General features: G+C 41.2%; 1 protein-coding gene across 1 annotated transcript in view; it reads right to left on the bottom strand.

Moving 5' to 3' along the window:
* Window positions 1–24,434, bottom strand: part of LOC126184444 (probable C-mannosyltransferase DPY19L1) — a 227,090-nt gene that overhangs the window by 36,427 nt on the left and 166,229 nt on the right. The window contains exons 9-10 of the mRNA XM_049926835.1: window positions 5,175–5,392; window positions 4,887–5,043 (exon numbers count right to left, since the gene is read on the bottom strand). Coding sequence (XP_049782792.1) covers window positions 4,887–5,043; window positions 5,175–5,392 — 375 coding nt within the window. The remainder of the gene's footprint in view (window positions 1–4,886; window positions 5,044–5,174; window positions 5,393–24,434) is intronic.

A 24,434-nucleotide genomic window follows, 5' to 3' on the forward strand; every position in this document is an offset into this window, starting at 1 on the left:
CTGCTTCCAGTGGAGTACATCCTTCATTGGGACAAAGAGATGGAAGTCGGAAGGTGTGATATCTGGGCTGTAGGGTGGATGAGCAAGAACGGTCCAATGAAGTTTTGTAAGCTACTTTCAGGTGCACAGAATTGTGTGAGGCTTTACATTGTCATGGAGAAGGAGATGTTCATTTGCATTTTTGTGGTGATGCTTAAGAGTGTCCACACTTTCCAACACTGCAAGAGAGACAGCTGTGTGTGGCTGGCATGCAGGAGATTGAAGAGGTTTGTGCGAACTTGTTGCAATGATGAAAGATGCCTCGCCCAGTGACTCGGCATGCTTTTGTTCACTGCCAGGTCTTCATAGCCATTCTGTGATGCTCTGGTTTTCCTACAAAAGAAACTCAATGATGCCTCTCTCCTTGGGATTCACCTCCACTACAATCATTATTGAAGGTTACGTGTAGCACTGCCACCTATCGGAAGTCATGAAACTATAATGGCTGAAGCAGGACTATTCCACAATGTCCCACAACAAATTCCATAATTTTTTTTAACCACAACTGGCCAAGAGAAAAAAATGTGTTTCATTACTTACTGAACATACCTTGTAGTTGGACAGTCATTACTGCGAAGGTATCAAAAGCATGCAATGAGGCTCAGAGCTGATGATGGCAATCTGCTGAAATGCGTAATTAGAAGAAATAAAGGATGATCTAGACAGAAAATTTTGTATATAGGAGAATTATAGTCGCAGGTATCTATAAAGACTTTCTGTCTTCCAGTAAAAAGCCTGTCTGATCTTCCTCAAGATGTGCTCTGGAGATTTTTCAAGGCTTGTTGACAAAATCATTTAAAATGTCATAGATATGGCGTTGATGAGGTACAGGCTTTGGTAGCTGTTGCAGTGTATCCTTTCAACCATTTTTGTGAACTGGACGTATAAAAACTCCTTTATGTTCTTTAAAAATTTTGTTGTGTTCCATACTTGTGCATTGAGTTTACACTGAAGAAATTATTCCAAAACACATTAGTGGATGTAAATATTCAGAATAAACTAATTTCTATATTTTCACCCTAATACAGGGTGATGATATACTGTTTTATTCAGTCTAGTGCAAGAATGGATCATCTGCCAAGCGTATAAATGAAAATGGGATGGTACAGAACCTAACACACATCATCAGTGGTTAACATGGAAATGGGGATGAGATAGTGGTGGTAAATAAAAACAAAGAAAAGATGAAAATGTGGCAGAAGGCATTTGCCAGCAGGCAGATCATGAAATGTAATACTTAATCCATGGTGATGTCAAGGCTGCAGATACAACTACAGGTGCATTATGATCAGTGGAGAATTTCAAATAGCTAGAATATTGGTTTGCCCCCCCCCCCCCCACCACACCACACACACACACACACACACACACACACACACACACACACTAACACTGAACAGATTCAGCAATGTGTCAAAAGGTACAGTACTTCTCAGAGAACTACATAAGCTATAAAAAAGACTACTCAATTAAATAAATGAAGTAGATAGTGCCAAGTTTTTGGGGAAACAGATAGATAACAATCTTAACTGGAACATACATGCCTTAGAATTAATCAGTCACTTTAGTTCAGCTACATTTGCAATATGAATGGTTTGTTACAGCTGATTTAAAAATATAGAAATTAGTTTATTCTGAATATTTACATCCACTAATGTGTTTTGGAATAATTTCTTCAGTGTAAACTCAATGCACAAGTTTAGCAAAGGGGTTGGACAGAAATATGGAAACACCACAAGAAATGCATCCTTGAACATAAATGCAGATGCTAGCCAACCTGCAGGTTGCGCTGTTGTATCTGACTACAAACGGCACCAGTACAATATCCTCAATAAGTTGCAAGTGTTAGTCATGGTCAGAACAGTGTTCTGTATATTTGTGAGAGCATTATGTTGGGGCTGAGTGTCCGTGTCTCAAGAGGATGTATCAATGATTTATATCACATACAGGGAAAGCAGAAAAACATCATCCACTAAGTCACAACACAGACAAAAGTGTGTATTGAATGACTGTGACAGGCAATCACTGGAGAGGATTTTGACAAAAAATTACGGTATGACAGATGCAAAAGTCACTGCAGAACTGAATGTTGCATTCATGAACCCTGTCAGCACCAAAACAACACGAAGGAAGCTCCAGAAGCAGGAAATTACAGCGCAAGTTGGATTTCTAAAGCCACTCCTCAGTGACACAAATGCCGCACTAGAAAAGCCATAAACCTGAGCTATGGACCAATGGAAGAAAGTCATTTGGTCAGATGAGTCTTGCTTCACACTGTTTTCAACTTCTGACCAAGTTCATGTTCCAAGAGTGAAACATGATGGGGGTTCGGTGATGATTTGGGCACTCATATCACAGTATTCCATGGTCTCCATTACTACTCTACAAGGTAGCATTACTGTCAAGGATTATGTGACCATTTTGGCTGATCAGGTCCATCAGTGTTGATTCCCCAATGGTGATGCTATGTTCCAATACAATAGGGAACCTGTTTACACACCTTGCATCATCCAGGACCTGTTTTGTGTGGAGAAGGATGAATTGTCACATCTCCCCTGGACATCACAGTCACTAGATCTCAGTGCTACTGCACCTCTTTACAGTCTACTTCAGAGAGGAGGGTACATGATCACTATCCATTTCCATCATTGTTAGCTGAGCTTGCCACTATATTGCATTAAGAATGGTGTAAGAACCATACAGGATGTGTACTTATCCATTCCAAGATGAGTCGAAGCTGTTTTGAATGTCAACATATTTCCCAGACTGTACTAGGCATGTTAGCGGGTTGTATTTTTCATGTTTGCATATTTTATCCACCCTCTGTATTTTAAGAATACTGAAGCACATTATGTGAATTCTATCTGGTGTTGTTCTAGAACAACCTGAGAGATCTCTTCACAAAACTTCGTATTTTTAACAACAGTTTTGCAATACTTATATATTTTAATGTGCTCTGTTGCTATAAAAAAGACAGTACAGAGCATGAGTAAATATTACGACTTAACAACAGTAAAGAATTGGAATGAGATACAAGTGTAGTCATCAACCTGCCACCAGAGCATATTTATGTTTTATGAATAGATGGTGGAGGTTGGAACTGAATTCAAGAAATATGAAGTGCAACTTCCTTTACTCCAATAAAAAGAAGTACTATCACAGAAACTTTTGGAATTAATGTTTTAGGCCCTTTTATAATTAATGTTAGCACTTAAACATAATAATATTAAATAATGTTTAATTCTACTGCACTTACATAAAATGAACATCCTTGACTTGTTTCCAAATCACAGATATCTCTCACTGTAGGATAGAAAGTGATTAATGTAATGTAACCACAATTGCCTGAACGCTGTTACCTCTACAAGTGACTATGGAAAAAGTGTATGTTTCTTATGCATATTAAATTAGATTATTATTGCCCTTAAAAATATAAGAGTGACACTTCCAAATGTAGGATTAATCCTGCTCTAGCTGCACAAAAGAAATCACAAAATTTTCAAAAACCATGTTCTTTCTGCAAAATGGCCACATAACAAATTTTGCAATTTCATCAACAGTGAAAGCAACCTGTAATCTAGAAGCAATCTGAGGCGAAGAGAAAATGAACGCGACGTTGAACAACACAATTTTAGTAACACAACACATTGAAACTCTGAAGAAATCATTTCTCACAAGCAGAAATAGATTACAACAGCTACAAAACCTAGCAACAGTAACAGTAAAATTAACAGAATTAAACGAAATGACAATTCTGCATAGAGAAAAGAAAGGGAGAAAACTTGATGTCTTGGAAGAACTTGAAATTTTCAGGCACACACCAAATAAAGATGACATGTTGAATGAACAAGTACAGTTGAAAAATAGAAATTTCTTTAGTGTTTTTAAACCAGTGCTCTCAGTTTTATGATACTTATAATCCATGTTCTCACCTCCTTTTCAGAAACATTATTACCTCTGTTAAGTTACACTCATTACCAAATGACCTCTGTACCCTAGTTATGCAAGCTTTCTTTTCAAATTTTGTCATATAATGAACTGATGTTCTTCATTACGTATGTAATTCCAGTCGTATTTAACTCTGGTTCTACCTGTACTACGTAAAACGTAGCGGACTTCGTACTATTTTATCCCGTTTGAAGCTCATTTATAAATGTTACTCAATAATTTGTAAAATTAATTTTTGTTTAAGCTATATTGGCTATACGTATGATTTACTTCACAAAATGTGTAACATACAAAATTGTTTTGCTCACGTTATTAGTGGCCCGCTTGTGGTGCGCCCTACATTACGTTTACTTGGCAGCGTGACTAGTTGCCACACAGTCAGTCTCCTCACACCACACCGGTGTTACTTTATGTTTTAATGTTTGACCTTTTGAAGAACATTATGTTTTATATTTTAATGTATGACTTGAGCAACTCAGCTCTTAAACCACAGTACATTTGACAATATGTTCTTTATGTAAGCACTATTTGTTTTACACTCGTTTACATTAATGTAACTTTTATTAGATAAGATATTTAATCTGACATATTAATTTTAGGTAATTACCTTACCTTCTGATGACGTCACCCCTAGAGGTGACAAAACCTGGTCAAGGTATATAGAAAACCTATGCAACTGATTGGCTGATTGTTACATATTTTTCAAAAAAGTAAAATTATTATTTTTATTGTTATTATTATTATTATTATTATTATTATTATTAGTAGTAGTAGTAGTAGTAGTAATAATAGAAATTTTTATGGTGGAGGAATGTCTACACTTGACATAAAGGGTAACATTCAGTGTAACACTAAAAAATTGATAATTTTGTTATTGTCATGTTTTAGACGCAAAATACCTTTCTTGAAGCAAGTAGTGATGCTGCAATACACAGGTGAGGTGTGAGGAACAGTTTCAGTCTCATTACTAAAACAGCCATAACACCAAATGCTGCCAGCTGGATAAAGGTGTAAACGACATCAGCATCCAAAACACTGACCATCTCATGCCACCTCCTGTAACATTATTTTTAAGGTTTTTTCAAAACATGAAACAGAATTATACTTGTATTAATTACAGTACCAGTAAATTTACTAAATGATAATCATGATTAAGAAACACAACTGCAATTAGAGATTCATCTTACTTTTTGGGTTCTGAATTAGATTTTTCATTCCACTGACTGAACCAACTCCAACATGCAGTTCCTACTGCAATAATAGCTGCAGGTAACAACAGTGTCTGGGACAGATTTTTTATAACTTCTATGGGCATAAAATCAAATTCAGCAGCACAGGTATACAACATTGTGTGAAAATCCTTGTAGCCTGTGAACTTTGCCCTGAAGATGTTAAATACATGAGCCTGAAATTGAAGTAAGTGATTTATGTTATTGTGTACAATAATCAAAAAGAAATATCATATGTGTGTGAAAAACATGTGTGGAATGAGATTATACAACAGATCACTGTTACAGCTACATTTTAAAACTGAAAGTGAAAAAAAGAAAAAGTCACACAACACTGACAAATTTCTACTCAAATAAGAATAATAGGGCTGAGGGTTGAAGGAACTTTGGGCACAGAGGAAAGGAGGCAGAGGACGAGGAGAGGGGCTGCCTGTGGGAGAGTACAGGGGGAAAAGGGCATAAGGTGTGAAGGGTTCTGGAGGAGAAGGGTGCAGGAGGAGGAGAGCACATGGGAGGTAGAGTGCTGGGGCAGTAGCTTTCTGGGGGTTAGGGTGTTGTGGGGGGTAGGCTGCAAGGGGGGGGGGGGTTAGTGGAGTAGGGTGCAGAGGGGGGATTAGGGCATGTGAGATGAGGGCGTGGGGGGGACGAGGGCATAAGGGCACAGAGGAGAAGGGAGAGGGGGAGAAGGTCATGGAGGGGAGAAGAGACAGGGAAGGTGGACATAAGGGAAGATGAAGATATAAGGAAGAGGGATGTATGGTGGGAAGAACAGATGAAGGGAGGATGTACGAGGAGGTGGAAGAAGAGACAGGGGGATGAAGAATTAAAGGGGAGGAAGAAGAGCATCTGGCAGAGTTTCCTCCTCCTGTCAGAAACGATAACATAATGATACTGTGCTTCCTTCCCTAAATAATTGGCATTTGCCTGAAGGGTCCTATTAAACACCAAATGCTGGAGAGCTCTCAATTACCAGCATTCTCTTCTGGCTTGTCTGGATTTTGAAGAAATATTGGTAATAGTCCAAACAGATGATATATCCTATAAGTGTCCAGATGAATTCACAGCAGTGGGCAACATGTACGCGATACTACTGCCATCTCTACATGTGCCTAGCATATCCCATGACTTTTGTCACCTCAATGTAATGCACTTCTTTGTGTGATCAATGTTAGTTTATTGCATGTTGATCAACTGTGAACATCTTTTACGGTTCAATTTGCTTTCTCTACCAGAGTATCATGTAAATGTGTGATTTTTAAGTTTCCCAAGGGTATGATTTGGAACTACTCACTCGTCTGTCCTCACTCGAGTGTAACTGGCAGACAGTGGTGGATTCACATATCTCTAGGCAGAAGGCGAATGTTGGAAATGACTGCACAGCTGCCCACTTATGCCTATGCACCAGGTATGCAATATCTGTTTCACTAGTGGCTGATTACCCTGTCAAGTCCAGAAAACACAAGAAGATGAGTACATTTGCTCATATGGAGATGGAAATAACATGCAGATTGGGAAAGAAGACCAGTGTGCATACAGTATGCTTGCCAAGACATGGAGGAGATTCTGTTGGCACGTATTGAATACATCCAGCTGCAAATTGCTGCTCATCTCAGCACGAATGACTCTTGTACATGAGTTTCGAGGCAATTCTTTCTTCTTTAGATAGTTGACTGAATTGGCAAAGACAGGCCCACACATGAGGTGGAAGCAAAGTCATCTATTTACAGCACTGTACCCAGTATCGATCATGGTTCTCTGGTTTGGAGCTAATTAGTAAGTCTTAACCAGAGGCTCAGATAATTCTTATTCAATCTTTGATGTGAATTTTTCAACCTCTGCTATTGAGTGGAGAAATTTAGGGCCCACCTCAATAGGTCAGGTATATACTACAAAAAGAAGTGGCTATGCGGCCACCAGGATGTGTGTGGCATGCACGTGCAGCATTCATGATAAGGTTCCAGTATCTTTACTAAAGGTAATAATGCCCACTCTGAAACTGAAAGTGAATATCAGTGAAATCTTAAATACAGATTACATATTGTACAAACAGGCTGCATGCCAACAGTTGTGGTATATCGACTGCCATAAGAACTCGATAATATCTAGTGAGGTCATTACGGAATGCTAATGTGAAAAAATCTGGGTGAGGATAGGCAATAAAGGCTGATCAAACATGGTAATCTGATGCATTTAAAGACTATATTGGCAGAGTACTTCAGAGAAAACTTAGGGAATACCTCCAGTATGTTTTCCATTATAATATTGCAACAGGGGGAGACTTCGGTTTTCCAATTATAGAAATACCCAACATGGTTCAAGAGCAGTGTTTGGAAGTTACTACAAAAGCAAAGAGAGCTGCATACTATTTTGTCAAATACTGACATTTTTATAAAATTGTGGCTGAGTATTCACAATGTAAAGCACACCTTAAATTGTGGCCGGTTCCTGCTGTAAGTTATAAGTACAGAGAGCTGGACTACAGATTTATGCTCAGTCGAAGTGTAGTTGGCAAACAATAGCCGAAAAAAGGTACACTGTACATCTATTCAATAATTTCAGGAACGCCAAAATGACAGATATTGAGATAAGTGATTGTGGAAAAGAAAATAAAGTAAAACTGCTAAATAATGGAGAGCATTTGGATTGGATACAATACCTGTTAGATTCTACAGAGATTATGTAAAAGAATATGGTCTTCCCTTCTAGTAGTTGTCTATTATAAATCACTTGAGTGCAAATGTTACTGAGCAATTGGGAAAAAGTGGTGGTCAACCACACTTTCAAGAAGCTTCATTGGACAGACACAGGTAAAAGTACGGTTACATTGCTGACATCAATCTGTTGTATAATTATGGAACATATTCTACAGTCACAAATTATGATTTTTTTGGGACTCTCCACTACTAAAACAAATATGGATTCCATAAACTGACATAATGCGAAATTCAGTTCACTCTGTTTATCTGTGAAACCGAGAGCACCACAGACAAATGCACTCAGGTTGATGCTGAGTCAATTGACTTCTGGAAGGAATTATATATAGTTTTGCATTGTCACATTGTAAGTAAAATACAAGCTAAGTATCATACCAGATTTTTAACATGATTCAGGACTTCCTGGCAGATAGAATACAACATATTGTTCTTAAGAGGATGAAATCGACAGATATCAGGAGTCACGAGGGAGTGTTATAAAGCCACTACCGTTAACAATACGTACAAATAACTCGACTTTTCCCTCAGTTTTGCCTGCATATGTGTTCAACACATATACTGAACACACCCTCTCCTCCTCCTCTCCTTGTCCACCTCATTCTCCCACCTCTACCTGTCTAACTCCCCCTCCCCATTCTTTCTGTCTCTGCATCTTCTCCTCCACCTCTCTTTGTCTATTTCCTCCACTCCCTTTCTCTGACCACATCTTCCTGCTCACTCCCTCTTTCCATCTCTGACTCCCCCTCTTCCTTTCCCAACCACCCACTAATCCTCTACACCTTCCAGATGCCTCATGCATCTCCCCGAATTCCCTCCTCTCTGTCCATTTTCTCCTCCCCCTCGTTTTGTCAATCCCCTTCTCTATACATCTCAACCTGTCCCCACCTATGCTCATCAGCATATGTACCCTTTGAAATACAGTTTAATAAAGTAGGCCGATACTACTCCCACAAAACACCTGTAACACAGGGCAGGCGACACATCAGTGGCTTTAACATCATTTATTTGCCCCAGATGTACAGGCCGCCACGCAAAGAAGGTTGATAAATCAGCCCAATACCACTCCAACACAACACGCCTGTAATTCAGGGCAGCCTACATGTTGGGGCCTGGAGAGCCATTTCTTGTGCCTGATGTCCTGCAAAGCAGGTTGATTTGGCAGGCCGATACCGTTCCCACACAACATGTCTATCATGCAGGCCAGGCTATTCACCACGGGCTGGAAAAAAACATTTGCCTGTATCTCCACTCCTATTGGAGCTAGGAGCTTATAAACCCTACTGTTCTGATACTTGTGAGGCCTGCTGTTCCTGTACGATATTTGACATTGTTGTTGTCTGTAGGATGATTGAAACAACAGAGGACAGTAGCAAAATAGAAGAAGATCTATGGAAGGTCAATGATTGGTGCTGGGACTGACATTTGAGCCTGAATGTATATAAATGTCCCATATTGGGCACAAATAGGCAAAACTTGCGTAAAATGCCTGGGAGTAACCAAACAGACTGACCTAAAGTGGAACAATCGCTTATTATCAGTTGTACGAAGAGCAGACACCCGACTGAAATTCACTGTAAAAATCTTACGGGAATTAAATTCGTCCATGAAAGAAGTATCTTTCACAACACTTGTAAAATTGATTCTTGAGCACTACTCTCCAGCCTGGTACCCTTACCAGGTTGGAGTAATAGAATAAGTAATGCAGATCCAATGAAGAGTTGAACGTTTTCTCACAGGATTGTTTAGTAAGTGTGAAAGTGTTACAGAGACGTTCAACAAACTCCAGTAGCAGGTGCTAAAATACAGGCATTGTGCATCACAGAGAAGGTTATCATTGAAATTCTGCGAGCATATGTTCCAATAAAAGTTGAGTACCATCTTACTTCCTCACACATCCATCTCACAAAATGACCACAATGTCTAAATCAGATAAATTAAAGTTCATATCGAGCTTCATCAACAGCTGTTCTTCCCACAGACCATTTGCAAATGGAAACGGGGAGGGCGAAATTATAATGATACCAGAAACACCATCTGCCACAGACCACAGGGTGCCTTGTTAAGTTTTGATGAAGATGTATTCTGTCTGGTTCCCTTTTCCAGATTTTTGTGATATTTCAGCAATCTGCCACTGCAAGCCTATGGCAGTCATCCAGACAGACTGAGGATTGCAACAAATAAGTTTGCTGAAACTTTGTAAAATCTGGACAACATATGATACTATATCATACTTTTAACAATAAAAATTAGTAAATATATTCCAATACATGAGCAGCTGTAGTGTTAGGCCGAATAAAGTCTTACTACCATTGAACTCATTTATTAAACAGGCAGTACAAAATAATAAATGTTGCCCTCAATAGCCCTGCTCTTTGCTCTCCTGAGCTCTTTCCAAATCCAATGCATAAGATCAAAGACGTCGATTGGATAGGGTACATTTACTAGCCTGCTATAAACTGAAGTATATCTATGAGCAAATTCGTTACATTTAGAAGGCTGAGACTTGCACTGCCACAAACACTGAACAATAACTGAAAAGGAATCATTGTTTCATCTGGGATTAAAATATTATTATTATTATTTCTTTCTATTCTCAGACGTTATGTCTGGTCAAAAATGGACAGTGACGCGGACCTTGATCAAGCGTGACTTCCTTTTAACTGTACGGTATATGTTATATTGCATTATTATTATTATTATTATTATTATTATTATCAACAAAGATTCTGTTTTCCACTTTTCTAATACTGTCTGCACAGTTACAGGTGTCGATCAAAACCAGTCTTGGTCCTAAGTACTACCCCAAGAAACTAGTATATTAATGTACGTCGAATCTGATAAGGCCGGGACGCACACGGCGTGCCAAATTGACGCGTGCAGCAAGTACAGGCAACGGGCGGGCCAAACCCCGGCCTGTCACATGGCGTTGCTTGGTCCTGCTCGAAAGTAACGCAGAACGCCACGACGTTTCATTAAGCCTTGCGGTGCTGCATTTTTCGGTCGCTACAACTATCTTGAGTTCGGCGGAATCGCACTGTCAACGCTGTTTAACTTTCCCAATTTGTTCACGGTGTGAAGGACGTTCACAAATCCTGTGGCTGTTCGTACGAAAACAGGCAGCTAACGAGCTATCTTCGCAATCCTTTAAAACGTAGGAATGACAGAAGAGAGGGATGAGAAGTCTCAATTCACATAAGCGACAGATACTACATATTCGCTATGAAACAAGATTACAAAATCATGCAGAAAGAATTTGGAAATTTAGTTGACAATGAAAGAGCAAAATGTTACAACGACTGACAGATGGGATTCATTGTTCTGTATATCAAAAATCACTAGTGCCAAGTTTGTCGGCCTGTACCACGGAAGAAATTGGTGGTGCAGATAGATAACGAAGTCGCACGCATTATTCCATTGTCAGATGCAACAGTTTTCACTGGAACAGAACAAAGGGTATGGATACCTTATACATTACTACAAAGCATGTTGGATAAGTCAAGGGGCATACCTGGAACGATTTTTAGATTTAAAACTGACTATTGACGAATATATTAAGGTCAAAGGAGTGCAAGAACGAAAATTAGAACATCCGCAATGGAGTGTTCTCGCATTTTAAGTGGACTTGACTGCACACTGCCCACAGCAAGGTAACTTCTTTCTGATTTGGTGGGGATGCATTTCAAAAGAAATTCGCATTGTGGAAGGGACGCACTCTGACAAAAGACAGTCCAGTTCCATAAGCTCACTGGCATTAAAGAAAACGCGGCGTTTGAAGAATTCATTGTGACCTTGAAAGAATTACAAGGCTAGTTTTACAAAGATTTTGAGCACAGTGCCAATCTTACATCTGTTTCAGAGCTGTTTTTGAGACAGTTCGCCGTTTCAGTTGAAAGTGCCAAAGTACGTGTGCAGATGTAACTGACTGACCTGCAAGGCAATTCCAGTTTTAACGACAATTATTTTTACGTTCAAACGTCTACATTGCTTTCCTCATGTAGAGTTTCCAAGTCTCCATAATGAGGTTGCAAAAGTGCTACAATATTTCGATCGACATATTTGTGTGAGACTTTTTTTTTCAATTATGAAACTAAAGAAGTCACGATTACGTGGCAACTTGAGTGAAAAACTGTGTGAAATTGTCTGTGTCTGTCCGTATGACGACAGTTTGTACCAGATAAAAAGTACATTATGTCTTCAGTGAGATAAAAATAACTAATACTAAAAATTTGTTTTGTTTGTGGTTCAAATGGTTCAACTGGCTCTGAGCACTATGGGACTCAACTGCTGTGGTCATAAGTCCCCTAGAACTTAGAACTACTTAAACCTAACTAACCTAAGGACAGCACACAACACCCAGCCATCACGAGGCAGAGAAAATCCCTGACCCCGCCGGGAATCGAACCCGGGAACCCGGGCGTGAAAAGCGAGAACGCTACCGCACGACTTTTGTTTGTGAACCTATGTTGTCGCAAGATATAAAACCAAATAGTATGCAGTGCAACTGTATGCCATGTAAATACGGCCCGTTCGCAATTTCCCCCTCTTCCCCATCCTCACGCTCAGTCTGGCTTGGCGTTGGGGAAACACGAAGCAAGGCCAAGCGCCTTGGCACTCGATCCTGGGCGTAGCCCGCGAGCCGAAATCTTGGCCGTCCCTGTGGTAAATGTTTCACAAAAATTTAACTTTAATTGTAGTATGGCCTGGGTGACACACTCCCCTCCCCCAATTTTCTTGCTAACTGCTCACTGCTGCTCCTACTTCCACACAGTGGCGTGACATCACATGCATTGAATAACTGAGTGAAATTGCCTGTTGTTGGTTGCTGTCGTCCATTGTTGCCAATACCCCATAGTGGAAGGATAGTACACATCATCTTCAGCACGGGGATCCAGCTATCGTTAAATTTCCTACTGAAATTGCTGGGCTGTTGAACAACATCTATTGTCTCTCTGTATAGCCTTTCATGGTATCCGCTTGTGGCTACCAGTACTTGAGTCCTATCAAAATGAATATGGTGGATTCCTGTCTACAAAACATGTTCCACGCCAACGGCCTCGCCGCAGTGGTAACACCGGTTCCCGTCAAATCACCGAAGTTAAGCGCTGTCGAGCTGGGCTAACATTTGGATGGGTGACCATCGGGTCTGCCGAGCGCAGTTGGCAAGCGGGGTGCACTCAGCCCTTGTGAGGCAAACTGATGAGCTACTTGATTGATAAGTAGCTTCTCTGGTATCGTAAACTGACACATGGCCGGGAGAGCGGTGTGCTGACCACATGTCCCTCCATATCTGCAACCAGTGACGCCTGTGGGCTGAGGATGGCACGCCGCCCGGTTGGTATCCTTCCAATGCCCTGTTCGGACGGAGTTAGTTAATTAGTTAAAAACATGTTCCATGACAGCTGATCTCTCAATCTCTCCCTTTCTAAAATCGCCCTTGTGCTCTTCTAGTCGTCATCTGACTGTTCTTTTTGTAGTACCCACATACCCTTTCCCACAACTGCTTTTTCCAGCGGTTTGTGAGTATCCTTGGCCAATTTTAGGCGATTCTGTATCTTCCAGGTGGCTTTCTAGAATATCGCAATGTTCCATTTTGTTAAGATTTTTCGTACGTGGTCAGTAGTATCCTTAATGAAGGGCCAAGAATGCTCACAAACTGCTGGTAAAAGCAGGAATTTATAGGATTCCATGAAGTTGTGGGGAGGTGTACACGGGTACTACAAAAAGAACGATCAAAAATCGAATAGATGAGCACAGGGACAACTGCAGAAGGGGAGAAACTGACAGATAAGCTGTTGCGGAACATGCTGTGCAGGGGGCAGAAGGCCACCACATTCATTTTGATAGGAGCCAAATACAGGCAGCCACAAGACGCTACAATGAAATGCTACACACAGAAGTCATAGATATTGTTAAACACCCCAGAAATTTCAATAGGAAGGACGATGACTTGAAATTGAATGACATTTGGATCCTGGTGCTAAAAGTGCGTACTAGTTTTCCACCAAGGGGTGATAACAACAGTTGACAACGGCAACCGACAATGGTCAATTTTGCTCGAGTATTGAAAGCATGTTACGCCGTGCCACTGCAAAGGTGCACATGCAGACAAAATTTTGCAGCAGCCAGTAGCGAGTCAGGGTATCAATCAGACACTCAAAGAAACTGTGATCCCCCTTGGAAATGTCCTCCATAGATGGGAACTAAACATTGGCTTGATAACGATACAGTAGCCCAGAACATTTTATGAACTGTGCTGCTACTTTGTTACTATTATGGATAGAGAGTTACGGTTCAGTCAAAATGTCTGTCTTTTGTGATTTTTGACACAATTTCACTGTAGTACTGAAAAAGACTTATTTACAAACTTTACTAGTTCTTTTGTTTTCCCCTGTATCCTTTTTTCTACAACATTAGGCCACTTTTCTTGTCTTTTGAGCATTAAGTGTTATCATTTGATGACTCTTTTGTGACAAGCCAAGACAGGTGAGATAGTGTGGAGAAGTACTGGGAAGTGGAGAGTGTACGGAAAAGGAGATGGAATGGCAAGAGAATGGAGAGGAGAAGGGAAGTGGAGACGGGCAGGAAAGTGGAGAGGAGAGGGCAGTTGTGAGACATGAAAGGAAATTTAAGAATCTGCAGAAATACCGTTGGGGAAGTTACAAAAGAAAGAAGTAAACGCCAGCTAACAATATGCAATCAAGCTAGGTAGTTGTTGATAACAATATGGGTAAAACAAAGTAGACCATATAGCATCCACAGTTCTTTCTTCATTCTTTACAAAGATCCCATATGGTCAGCGAAAATATTTAATTAACAGTAGACAACTGTAGCACAAAATTAAACTGAACTCTGCCTGAAGAGGCCATGAAGGCCAAACGGTACAGACCGGCCGCCGCGTCATCCTCAGCCAACAGGCATCACTGCATGTGGATATGGAGGGGCATGTGGTCAGTTCAAAATGTGATTAAGACTAAAACTGATGCAAATAATAACAAATCCACTTAACTGAAGGTACTATGTTTCTCTATCCAGTAAATAATCAGCAAAACCAAAAAAAAACAAATAAAACATTGTATGGCGCTAATTGTAAAACAAATAACGGTATTCTATAAAGCTCATGCAATATGGATCTCATTACTCCGCAAGCCACCCAACGGTGTGTGGCGGAGGGCACTTACGTGCCACTGTCATTACCTCCCTTTCCTGTTCCAGTCGCGTATGGTTCGCGGGAAGAACGACTGCCGGAAAGCCTCCGTGCGCGCTCTAATCTCTCTAATTGTACATTCGTGATCTCCTTGGGAGGTATAAGTAGGGGGAAGGAATATATTCGATACCTCATCCAGAAACGCAGCCTCTCGAAACCTGGACAGCAAGCTATACTGCGATGCAGAGCGCCTCTCTTGCAGAGTCTGCCACTTGAGTTTGCTAAACATCTCCGTAACGCTATCACGCTTACCAAATAACCCTGTGACGAAACGCGCCGCTCTTCTTTGGATCTTCTCTATCTCCTCCGTCAACCCGACCTGGCACAGATCGCACACTGATGAGCAATACTCAAGTATAGGTCGAACGAGCGTTTTGTAAGCCACCTCCTTTGTTGATGGACTACATTTTCTAAGGAGTCTCCCAATGAATCTCAACCTGGCACCCGCCTTACCAACAATTAATTTTATTTGATCATTCCATTCCAAATCTTTCCGTACGCACACTCCCAGATATTTTACAGAAGTAACTGCTACCAGTGTTTGTTCCGCTATCATATAATCATACAATAAAGTATCCATGTTTCTATGTATTCGCAATACATTACATTTGTCTGTGTTGAGGGTCAGTTGCAAATCCCTGCACCAAGTGCCTATCCGCGTTGCAGAGTGTGCATTGCCGTCCGTGGTGATCACACGCGCAACCGTGTCTCGTCTTTTGTAATGTCCTGGGGATTGTCATGAATCACAGTAATTTCAATGTAATTATTTTCATTAAATAAAAGTGTCGTTTATGTTCGTCTCATTGCGTATTTGTATCATACACCTTATGTACTTTACTGTAGCATTTGTTTCTATCGGCCACTCCCGCCGGAGATTCGAGTCCTCCCTCGGGCATGGGTGTGTCTGTTGTCGTTAGCGTAAGTTAGTAAGTTAGTGTGTAAGTCTAAGGATCTGTGATCTCTGCAGTTTGGTCCCGTAGGAATTCACACGCATTTGAACATTTGTATGTATGAGTAGTCCAAGTTTCATCGACCTGTGTTACATAGCAGTCAAACGTCGCGCGAAAGTTACTTTCGTCCCTAAGTTTTACGCATCAGTGTATTTTGCACGTTCAGTAACACCGCCGGTATCGTCTTTATATTATGAATTTTCAGTATTTACAAGTAAGTCATCAAACTAGAAAGTAGTGGTAGTTGCAAAATTATAGTAGTGAATCTCTACTGATTTCCCGATGACAAATGTTCAATTTTCTCCATTTTTACTCTGAGAGATACTTATTTCAGTTTGGGTTTTTAAGCTCCGCCTTGTGCTAAACATAATTTTTATTTTTATATTTATAGCAACGTGTTCTACATCTACATCTACATCCATACTCCGCAAGCCACCTGACGGTGTGTGGCGGAGGGTACCTTCAGTACCTCTATCGGTTCTCCCTTCTATTCCAGTCTCGTATCGTTCGTGGAAAGAAGGATTGTCGGTATGCCTCTGTGTGGGCTCTAATCTCTCTGATTTTATACTCACAGTCTCTTCGCGAGATATACGTAGGAGGGAGCAATATACTGCTTGACTCTTCGGTGAAGGTATGTTCTCGAAACTTTGACAAAAGCCCGTACCGAGCTACTGAGCGTCTCTCCTGCAGAGTCTTCCACTGGAGTTTATCTATCATCTCCGTAACGCTTTCGCGATTACTAAATGATCCTGTAACGAAGCGCGCTGCTCTCCGTTGGATCTTCTCTATGTCTTGTATCAACCCTATCTGGTACGGATCCCACAGTGCTGAGCAGTATTCAAGCAGTGGGCGAACAAGCGTACTGTAACCTACTTCCTTTGTTTTCGGATTGCATTTCCTTAGGATTCTTCCAATGAATCTCAGTCTGGCATCTGCTTTACCGACAATCAACTTTATATGATCATTCCATTTTAAATCACTCCTAATGCGTACTCCCAGATAATTTATGGTATTAACTGCTTCCAGTTGCTGACCTGCTATTTTGTAGCTAAATGATAAAGGATCTATCTTTCTGTGTATTCGCAGCACATTACACTTGTCTACATTGAGATTCAATTGCCATTCCCTGCACCATGCGTCAATTCGCTGCAGATCCTCCTGCATTTCAGTACAATTTTCCATTGTTACAACCTCTCGATATACCACAGCATCATCTGCAAAAAGCCTCAGTGAACTTCCGATGTCATCCACCAGGTCATTTATGTATATTGTGAATAGCAACGGTCCTATGACACTCCCCTGCGGCACACCTGAAATCACTCTTACTTCGGAAGACTTCTCTCCATTGAGAATAACATGTTGCGTCCTGTTATCTAGGAACTCTTCAATCCAATCACACAATTGGTCTGATAGTCCATATGCTCTTACTTTGTTCATTAAACGACTGTGGGGAACTGTATCGAACGCCTTGCGGAAGTCAAGAAACACGGAATCTACCTGTGAACCCGTGTCTATGGCCCTGTGAGTCTCGTGGACGAATAGCGCGAGCTGGGTTTCACATGACCGTCTTTTTCGAAACCCATGCTGATTCCTACAGAGTAGATTTCTAGTCTCCAGAAAAGTCATTATACTCGAACACAATACGTGTTCCAAAATTCTACAACTGATCGACGTTAGAGATATAGGTCTATAGTTCTGCACATCTGTTCGACGTCCCTTCTTGAAAACGGGGATGACCTGTGCCCTTTTCCAATCCTTTGGAACGCTACGCTCTTCTAGAGACCTACGGTACACCGCTGCAAGAAGGGGGGCAAGTTCCTTCGCGTACTCTGTGTAAAATTGAACTGGTATCCCATCAGGTCCAGAGGCCTTTCCTCTTTTGAGCGATTTTAATTGTTTCTCTATCCCTCTGTCGTCTATTTCGATATCTACCATTTTGTCATTTGTGCGACAATCTAGAGAAGGAACTACAATGCAATCTTCCTCTGTGAAACAACTTTGGAAAAAGACATTTAGTATTTCGGCCTTTAGTCTGTCATCCTCTGTTTCAGTACCATTTTGGTCACAGAGTGTCTGGACATTTTGTTTTGCTCCACCTACCGCTTTGACATAAGACCAAAATTTCTTAGGATTTTCTGCCAAGTCAGTACATAGAACTTTACTTTCGAATTCATTGAACGCCTCTCGCATAGCCCTCCTCACACTACATTTCGCTTCGCGTAATTTTTGTTTGTCTGCAAGGCTTTGGCTATGTTTATGTTTGCTGTGAAGTTCCCTTTGCTTCCGCAGCAGTTTTCTAACTCGGTTGTTGTACCACGGTGGCTCTTTTCCATCTCTTACGATCTTGCTTGGCGCATACTCATCTAACGCATAATGTACGACGGTTTTGAACTTTGTCCACTGATCCTCAACACTATCTGTACTTGAGACAAAACTTTTGTGTTGAGCCAACAGGTACTCTGAAACCTGCTTTTTGTCACTTTTTCTAAACAGAAAAATCTTCCTACCCTTTTTAATATTCCTATTTACGGCTGAAATCATCGATGCCGTAACCGCTTTATGATCGCTGATTCCCTGTTCTGCGTTAACTTTTTCAAATAGTTCGGGTCTGTTCGTCACCAGAAGGTCTAATATGTTATCGCCACGAGTCGGTTCTCTGTTTAACTGCTCAAGGTAGTTTTCAGATAAAGCACTTAAAAATATTTCACTGGATTCTTTGTCCCTGCCACCCGTTATGAACGTTTGTGTCTCCCAGTCTATATCCGGCAAATTAAAATCTCCACTCAGAACAAGCATATGCTCAAAAAACTTCAAACAATTACCAGTAAAACCAGTTCTCGAATACGATGGAATGCATAATACACAAAATTGCATGCTCGTCTCATCTAATTTTCTTTGTTGGTGTAACTGAAACATTTATACTAGGGTCGTCCACAAAGTACGTTTCGTTTCTATTTCTATCCGCGGCATTGCTACGATCGCAGTTCCGAGCATGCGCGGCAGTTACTCTGACTCAACGAGAAGACGTGTACGCCATTTTCAGATCGCTGCTGTCGACATTTGCTTTTTTTTAGTGCTTCTTTATAATGTCAGCCGTAATTGAAAATGCCGCCGCGTGTTGAATCAGATCTGTGATTCGTTTTCTAAATGCAATGAAAGTTAAACCAAAGGAATTTCATCCGCATATCTGCGAGGTTTACGGACAAAATGCTACGAGTGATTCAATAGTTAGAAGACGGGTTAGACTGTTCAATGAAGGACGTGATCAAGTGTACGATGAAGAACGAAGTGGACGCCCATCTGTGGTTACGGATGCGGTTCACACAAGTGAAGATAAGATTAAGCACAACCGTAAGTTAACATCTGTGGTCATCAGTCCCCTAGAACTTAGAACTACTTAAATCTAAGTAACCTAAGGACATCACACACATCCATGCCCGAGGCAGGATTCGAACCTGCGACCGTAGCAGTCGCGCGGTTCCGGACTGAGCGCCTAGAACCGCTAGACCACCGGGGCCGGCGTAAGTTTACACTTAGTGCCCTTACTCTGGAAGTTCCGCAAATATCGCGATCACTAATTCATGAAAATGTTACTGAAAAACTTAAATTTCAAAAACTTTGCTCACGTTGAGTACCCAAAATTCTTACTGAAGAACACAAAAAACAACGGACGGGCAGTGCACTTCAGTTTTTCACACACTACAATGAAGAAGGCGATGGTTTTCTTTCTCGGACAGTCACGGGGGATGAAACTTGGGTATCATACGACACCCCTGAAACAAAACGGCAATCAATGGAATGGAGGCACACTTCATCCCCAACGAAGGTTAAGCCCAAGCAAATCTTGACACCTCGAAAAGTCATGTGCACCGTTTTTTGGGACATAAAAGGCATTTTGCCGATTGATTTCTTTCCACAAGGCCAAACAATCACCGTACATGGTTACTGCGAGACCATTAAGAAATTGCGCCGCGCAATACAGAACAAACGTCGAGGATTACTGTCAAAAGGTGTTATATTTTTCCACGATAATGCCCGACCTCACACGGCGAATGTGACCAAACAACTCTTACGGGAATTTTACTGGGACGCGTTTGATCATCCTCCGTACAGCCTGGACCTCGCTCCTAGCGACTTTCATCTCTTCTTACACCTAAACGCTGTCCTTGGTGGTCAACACTTGAACGATGATGATGAGCTGAAAGAACATGTTACCACATGATTGAATACACAGTCGGCAACCTTCTATGAAAAAGGCGTACAAAAACTTGTGCCATGCTATGACAAGTGCCTACAAAATTTCAGAAGCTATGTAGAAAAGTAGTTTAACAGTTGTAGATTTTTGTACAATAAATATTTTTTCTGAATCTGTACACGTTTGTTTTATATAACCAAACGGAACTTATTTTGTGGACATACCTCGTATATGAGGTTATTGAACTTTGTAAATAAAAATAAGCTATTATTGACTGAACAAAACAGTTTCAATGACAACAGATAAACTGAAACACCTGTCTCTCACTTCCTGAAGCAAGCCTTCAGTGCCATAGATCTTAGTAGGTTAAGCTGTGAGCTGTTTCTAGATGGAACTAATTCTTATGAGGTAATACACTGTGCCCCTTTCTTTACGAAATTAAACCATTATGATTTTCATGGAAGTGCCTGCAACTGATTTCTGGAAAGCAAGTAGTTATGTCATAAAAACAGAATAGTTTCTCTTCATACAGGAAACTCAGCTATGGAATACCACCAAGTCTCTGGATTGGGCTTTTTTGTTTTTATTAATGATTTTCTACAGTATTTGTCAGTATCAGAGGCTGATACCAGCCAAGGACAAAGTCAAAGTATTTCAATGTGAAAATAAATAATAATGGCAAGAAAACCAGCTGAAAGATGGTTTAGTTAAAACAGTAGGAAATAATTATTTGTGTTGTACCACTACAAGTCACTTCATATTTATGTATTAAATTATAATTTGAGATAATTACTTTAAAATGGCTCTGAGCATTATGAGACTTAACATCTGTGGTCATCAGTCCTAATTACTTCAAAGCAGTTATGATATCTACAGGGTGTACACGGTGTAAGGCGCCAAAATTATACAGATGGCACATCTCGCAATGCTTGACAAACAAGTCTAGTAACATGTTTGCGTATTTCCTACGGTTGTTCCCGAAAAAAACAGTTCGTCTCAGGATAATGGTTTTGGAAAAGTCGATACTTGGCCGTGCACGTACGTAAGCAATCGATTCCTGTAATGAAATTTTCACTCTACAGCGGAGTGTGCGTTGATATGAAACTTCCTGTCAGATTAAAACTGTGTGCTGGGTCGAGACTCGAACTCGGGACCTTTGCCTTACGCGGGCAAGTGCTCTACCAACTGAGCTACCCAAGCACGACTCACGCCCCGTCCTCACAGCTTTACTTCTGCCATGTAGGAGACGATGTACTGGCAGTAGTAAAGCTGTGAGGACGTGGCGTGAGTCGTGCTTGGGTAGCTCAGTTGGTAGAGCACTTGCCCGCGAAAGGCAAAGGTCCCGAGTTCGAGTCTCGGTCCGGCACACAGTTTTAATCTGCCAGGAAGTTTCAATCGGTTCCTGTTATTGCCCGCTGCGCGTATTGACATCGCGAGCGTAAATCGTAAACACATAGGCAACTGCGGCCTGAGTGGCTGCGTCATTGTAATACACCAAGCGACGACAGTAGGCGAGTACCTGTGCAGTTGTTATAGCAATTCTGTTAACTGTTAGGAGGAGGAGGAGATTAGTGTTTAACGTCCCGTCGACAACGAGGTCATTAGAGACGGAACACAAGCTCGGGTTAGGGAAGGATGTGAAAGGAAATCGGCCGTGCCCTTTCAATGGATCCATCCCGGCATTTACCTGAAACGATTTAGGGAAATCACGGAAAACCTAAATCAGGATGGCCGGAGACGGGATTGAACCGTCGTCCTCCCGAATGCGAGTCCAGTGTGCTAACTGTTAGAATGGAAAGGAGATTTACTATAGCTGAACTATGCGATATGCATTTAATTCATAGTGAGGAAAAAGTTGTTCCGAGGGCAGTTGTGCGAATTTATCGAGAACGCTTCCCACGACGACGACTTCCTGGACGAAAGACAATTGCTGCTGTGCACCAAAGGTTTGTGTCATTGTAATTCTCTACTTGTATGCGATTATTATGCATTTACATCTTCATAAAGTGCAGTAGTTATCTGCACCTTTGTAAATTTTCGTCCGTATGCGAAACGTATCTTCTGTTCTGATATGCTTTCCGTTTTTGATACATCATTACAGAATACAACTGACGAGTACGTATTTAATTTCCTTAGATTGTGAGATACTGGCTCTTTACTGCCCCGCGCAGAAGGCAGAGGCCCACAACGCGCCGATCGTACATTGGAATCTGAGGAAAGAATTCTGGACCGCACCCAGGAGATTCCTTCTCAGAGTACTAGAAGCATCGCCCGCCACGTGGGTATATCGCACACTGTGGTACATCGCACTTTGCAAGAGGAGCGTCTGCGGCCTTTCCACATTCAACGCGTACAAGCATTGGAAGAACAAGATTTCCCTCCACGACGTGAAGTCTCAGAGTGGTTTTTGTTACACAGTGCGCAGCATGATTTTGTCAACAAAATACGCGTCACAGATGGAGCGTGTTTCACTCGCGACGGAATAACTAATTTCCATAACATGCACACGTGGAGTGTACACAATCCTCGCCACGTAGTGGCAACACATTTTCAGCGACGATTTTCCGTAAATGTGTGGGCGTGTATGCTCGATAATTACATTATTGGGCCCTATGTTTTACCTGCACGTTTGACTGGTAACTATTACCGAACGTTTCTAGAGGAAACATTGTTACCGACGTTGTTAGAAGACATTCCGTTACGCATACGTCATAACATGTGGTTCCTCCACGATGGTGCTCCACCCCACATTGGTCACAGAGTACGCAGATTTTTGGATGGATCGGGCGTTCGGGTCCACGTCGATGGCCAGCATGCAGCCCTGATTTAAATCCACTGGATTTTTACTTTTGGGGCCATATGAAGGAACTTGTTTATGCTGAGCCAGTAAATAATGTGGACGAATTGAGGCAGAAGATTTTAGATGCTGCCAATACCATAAAGGCCAATGTGCATGTGTGTGAACGAATGCGACCAAACTGGGTTCGCCGTAATGAAGCATGTGTAGAAGCGAATGGTGGTCATTTCGAACATTTATTGTAGTATTGGTGTAAGAGGAAACGAAGTAATGGGTTTTCTTTTCGTTACGATGTTGATGTACAGAAGGAAAATAATGTGAATTTAGTATTCGTTATGGCATTGCCGTAAAAAGGTGAAACAGTTGATTGTAATTAATGTACAACTATCTACTTGGTGATTTATTGAATTTGTACAAATGGAAATACATTGTGTTTGATATTAGCTTGTCATTACTACTACGGCCTTCGTTATCGACTTGTTGAGAAACTGGTTGTATTCAATTCACGTAAAGCGAATTGCACATTCTTGACAACCCAAAAATCGTTTACATTCCTTTTTTCGGTACCACCTGATTATCACACCACGTCGTTGTACACGTCTAATGATTTCAAATCCTCTGGTCGGCTCGTTGCCCGTCATTATAGGCAATAAGCTCGGTACGCCGTGTACTACAGAAATGCGTATACTATCTATCCTACGAACATTAGGTTTTAATAATAAAAAAATAAAGTACATGATACAAGAAAATGTCATTAGACTTTTTTGTCAAGCACACCGAGATGTACTATCTGTATAATTTTGGCGCCTTATACCGTTTACACACTGTATATTGAGCCAATCTTGATTAGCAAACACTGTGGCTGCGCTTGAGGCGTTGCTACCATGGTGAATCACAAGGAGGTGGTGATACACGAAGCCTGCGGCATGGATCAGTTATTGACTACGTTAGAGGCAAGAGCTAGTGTGAGGCTCTGCGACTTGTCTCTGTTTAATGGACTGGCAGCTACCATTTGTGGTCGACGATAAATCTTGCAAAGAGATAACCGTGACAACTGTAGTGTTTGTTGGCAAATACAGCCCAGTCATACTGATGTTATTTGTAGGGCCGATTGGTGCAACTGACGGAGCTGACAGGCCCTTCATTGACTAGCCTGTGGTGGATGCTTCTACATGGATGATGGAGTTTAATACCGAAAATTGATCAACGCTTCGATGCATGAAATGGTGATTTGGTATCTACTTGTAAAGAGACTGAAATTGCATATGAACCAGTGCCTCACTAGTTCGAATGAAACTGTGGTAGATACCTGTCTTTTTAGATTGCCTAGATTTCGAGGGCTGGAGGCATCCACTTGA

This window comes from Schistocerca cancellata, chromosome 4 (genome assembly GCF_023864275.1).
Source record: "Schistocerca cancellata isolate TAMUIC-IGC-003103 chromosome 4, iqSchCanc2.1, whole genome shotgun sequence".
Lineage (NCBI taxonomy): Eukaryota > Metazoa > Arthropoda > Insecta > Orthoptera > Acrididae > Schistocerca > Schistocerca cancellata.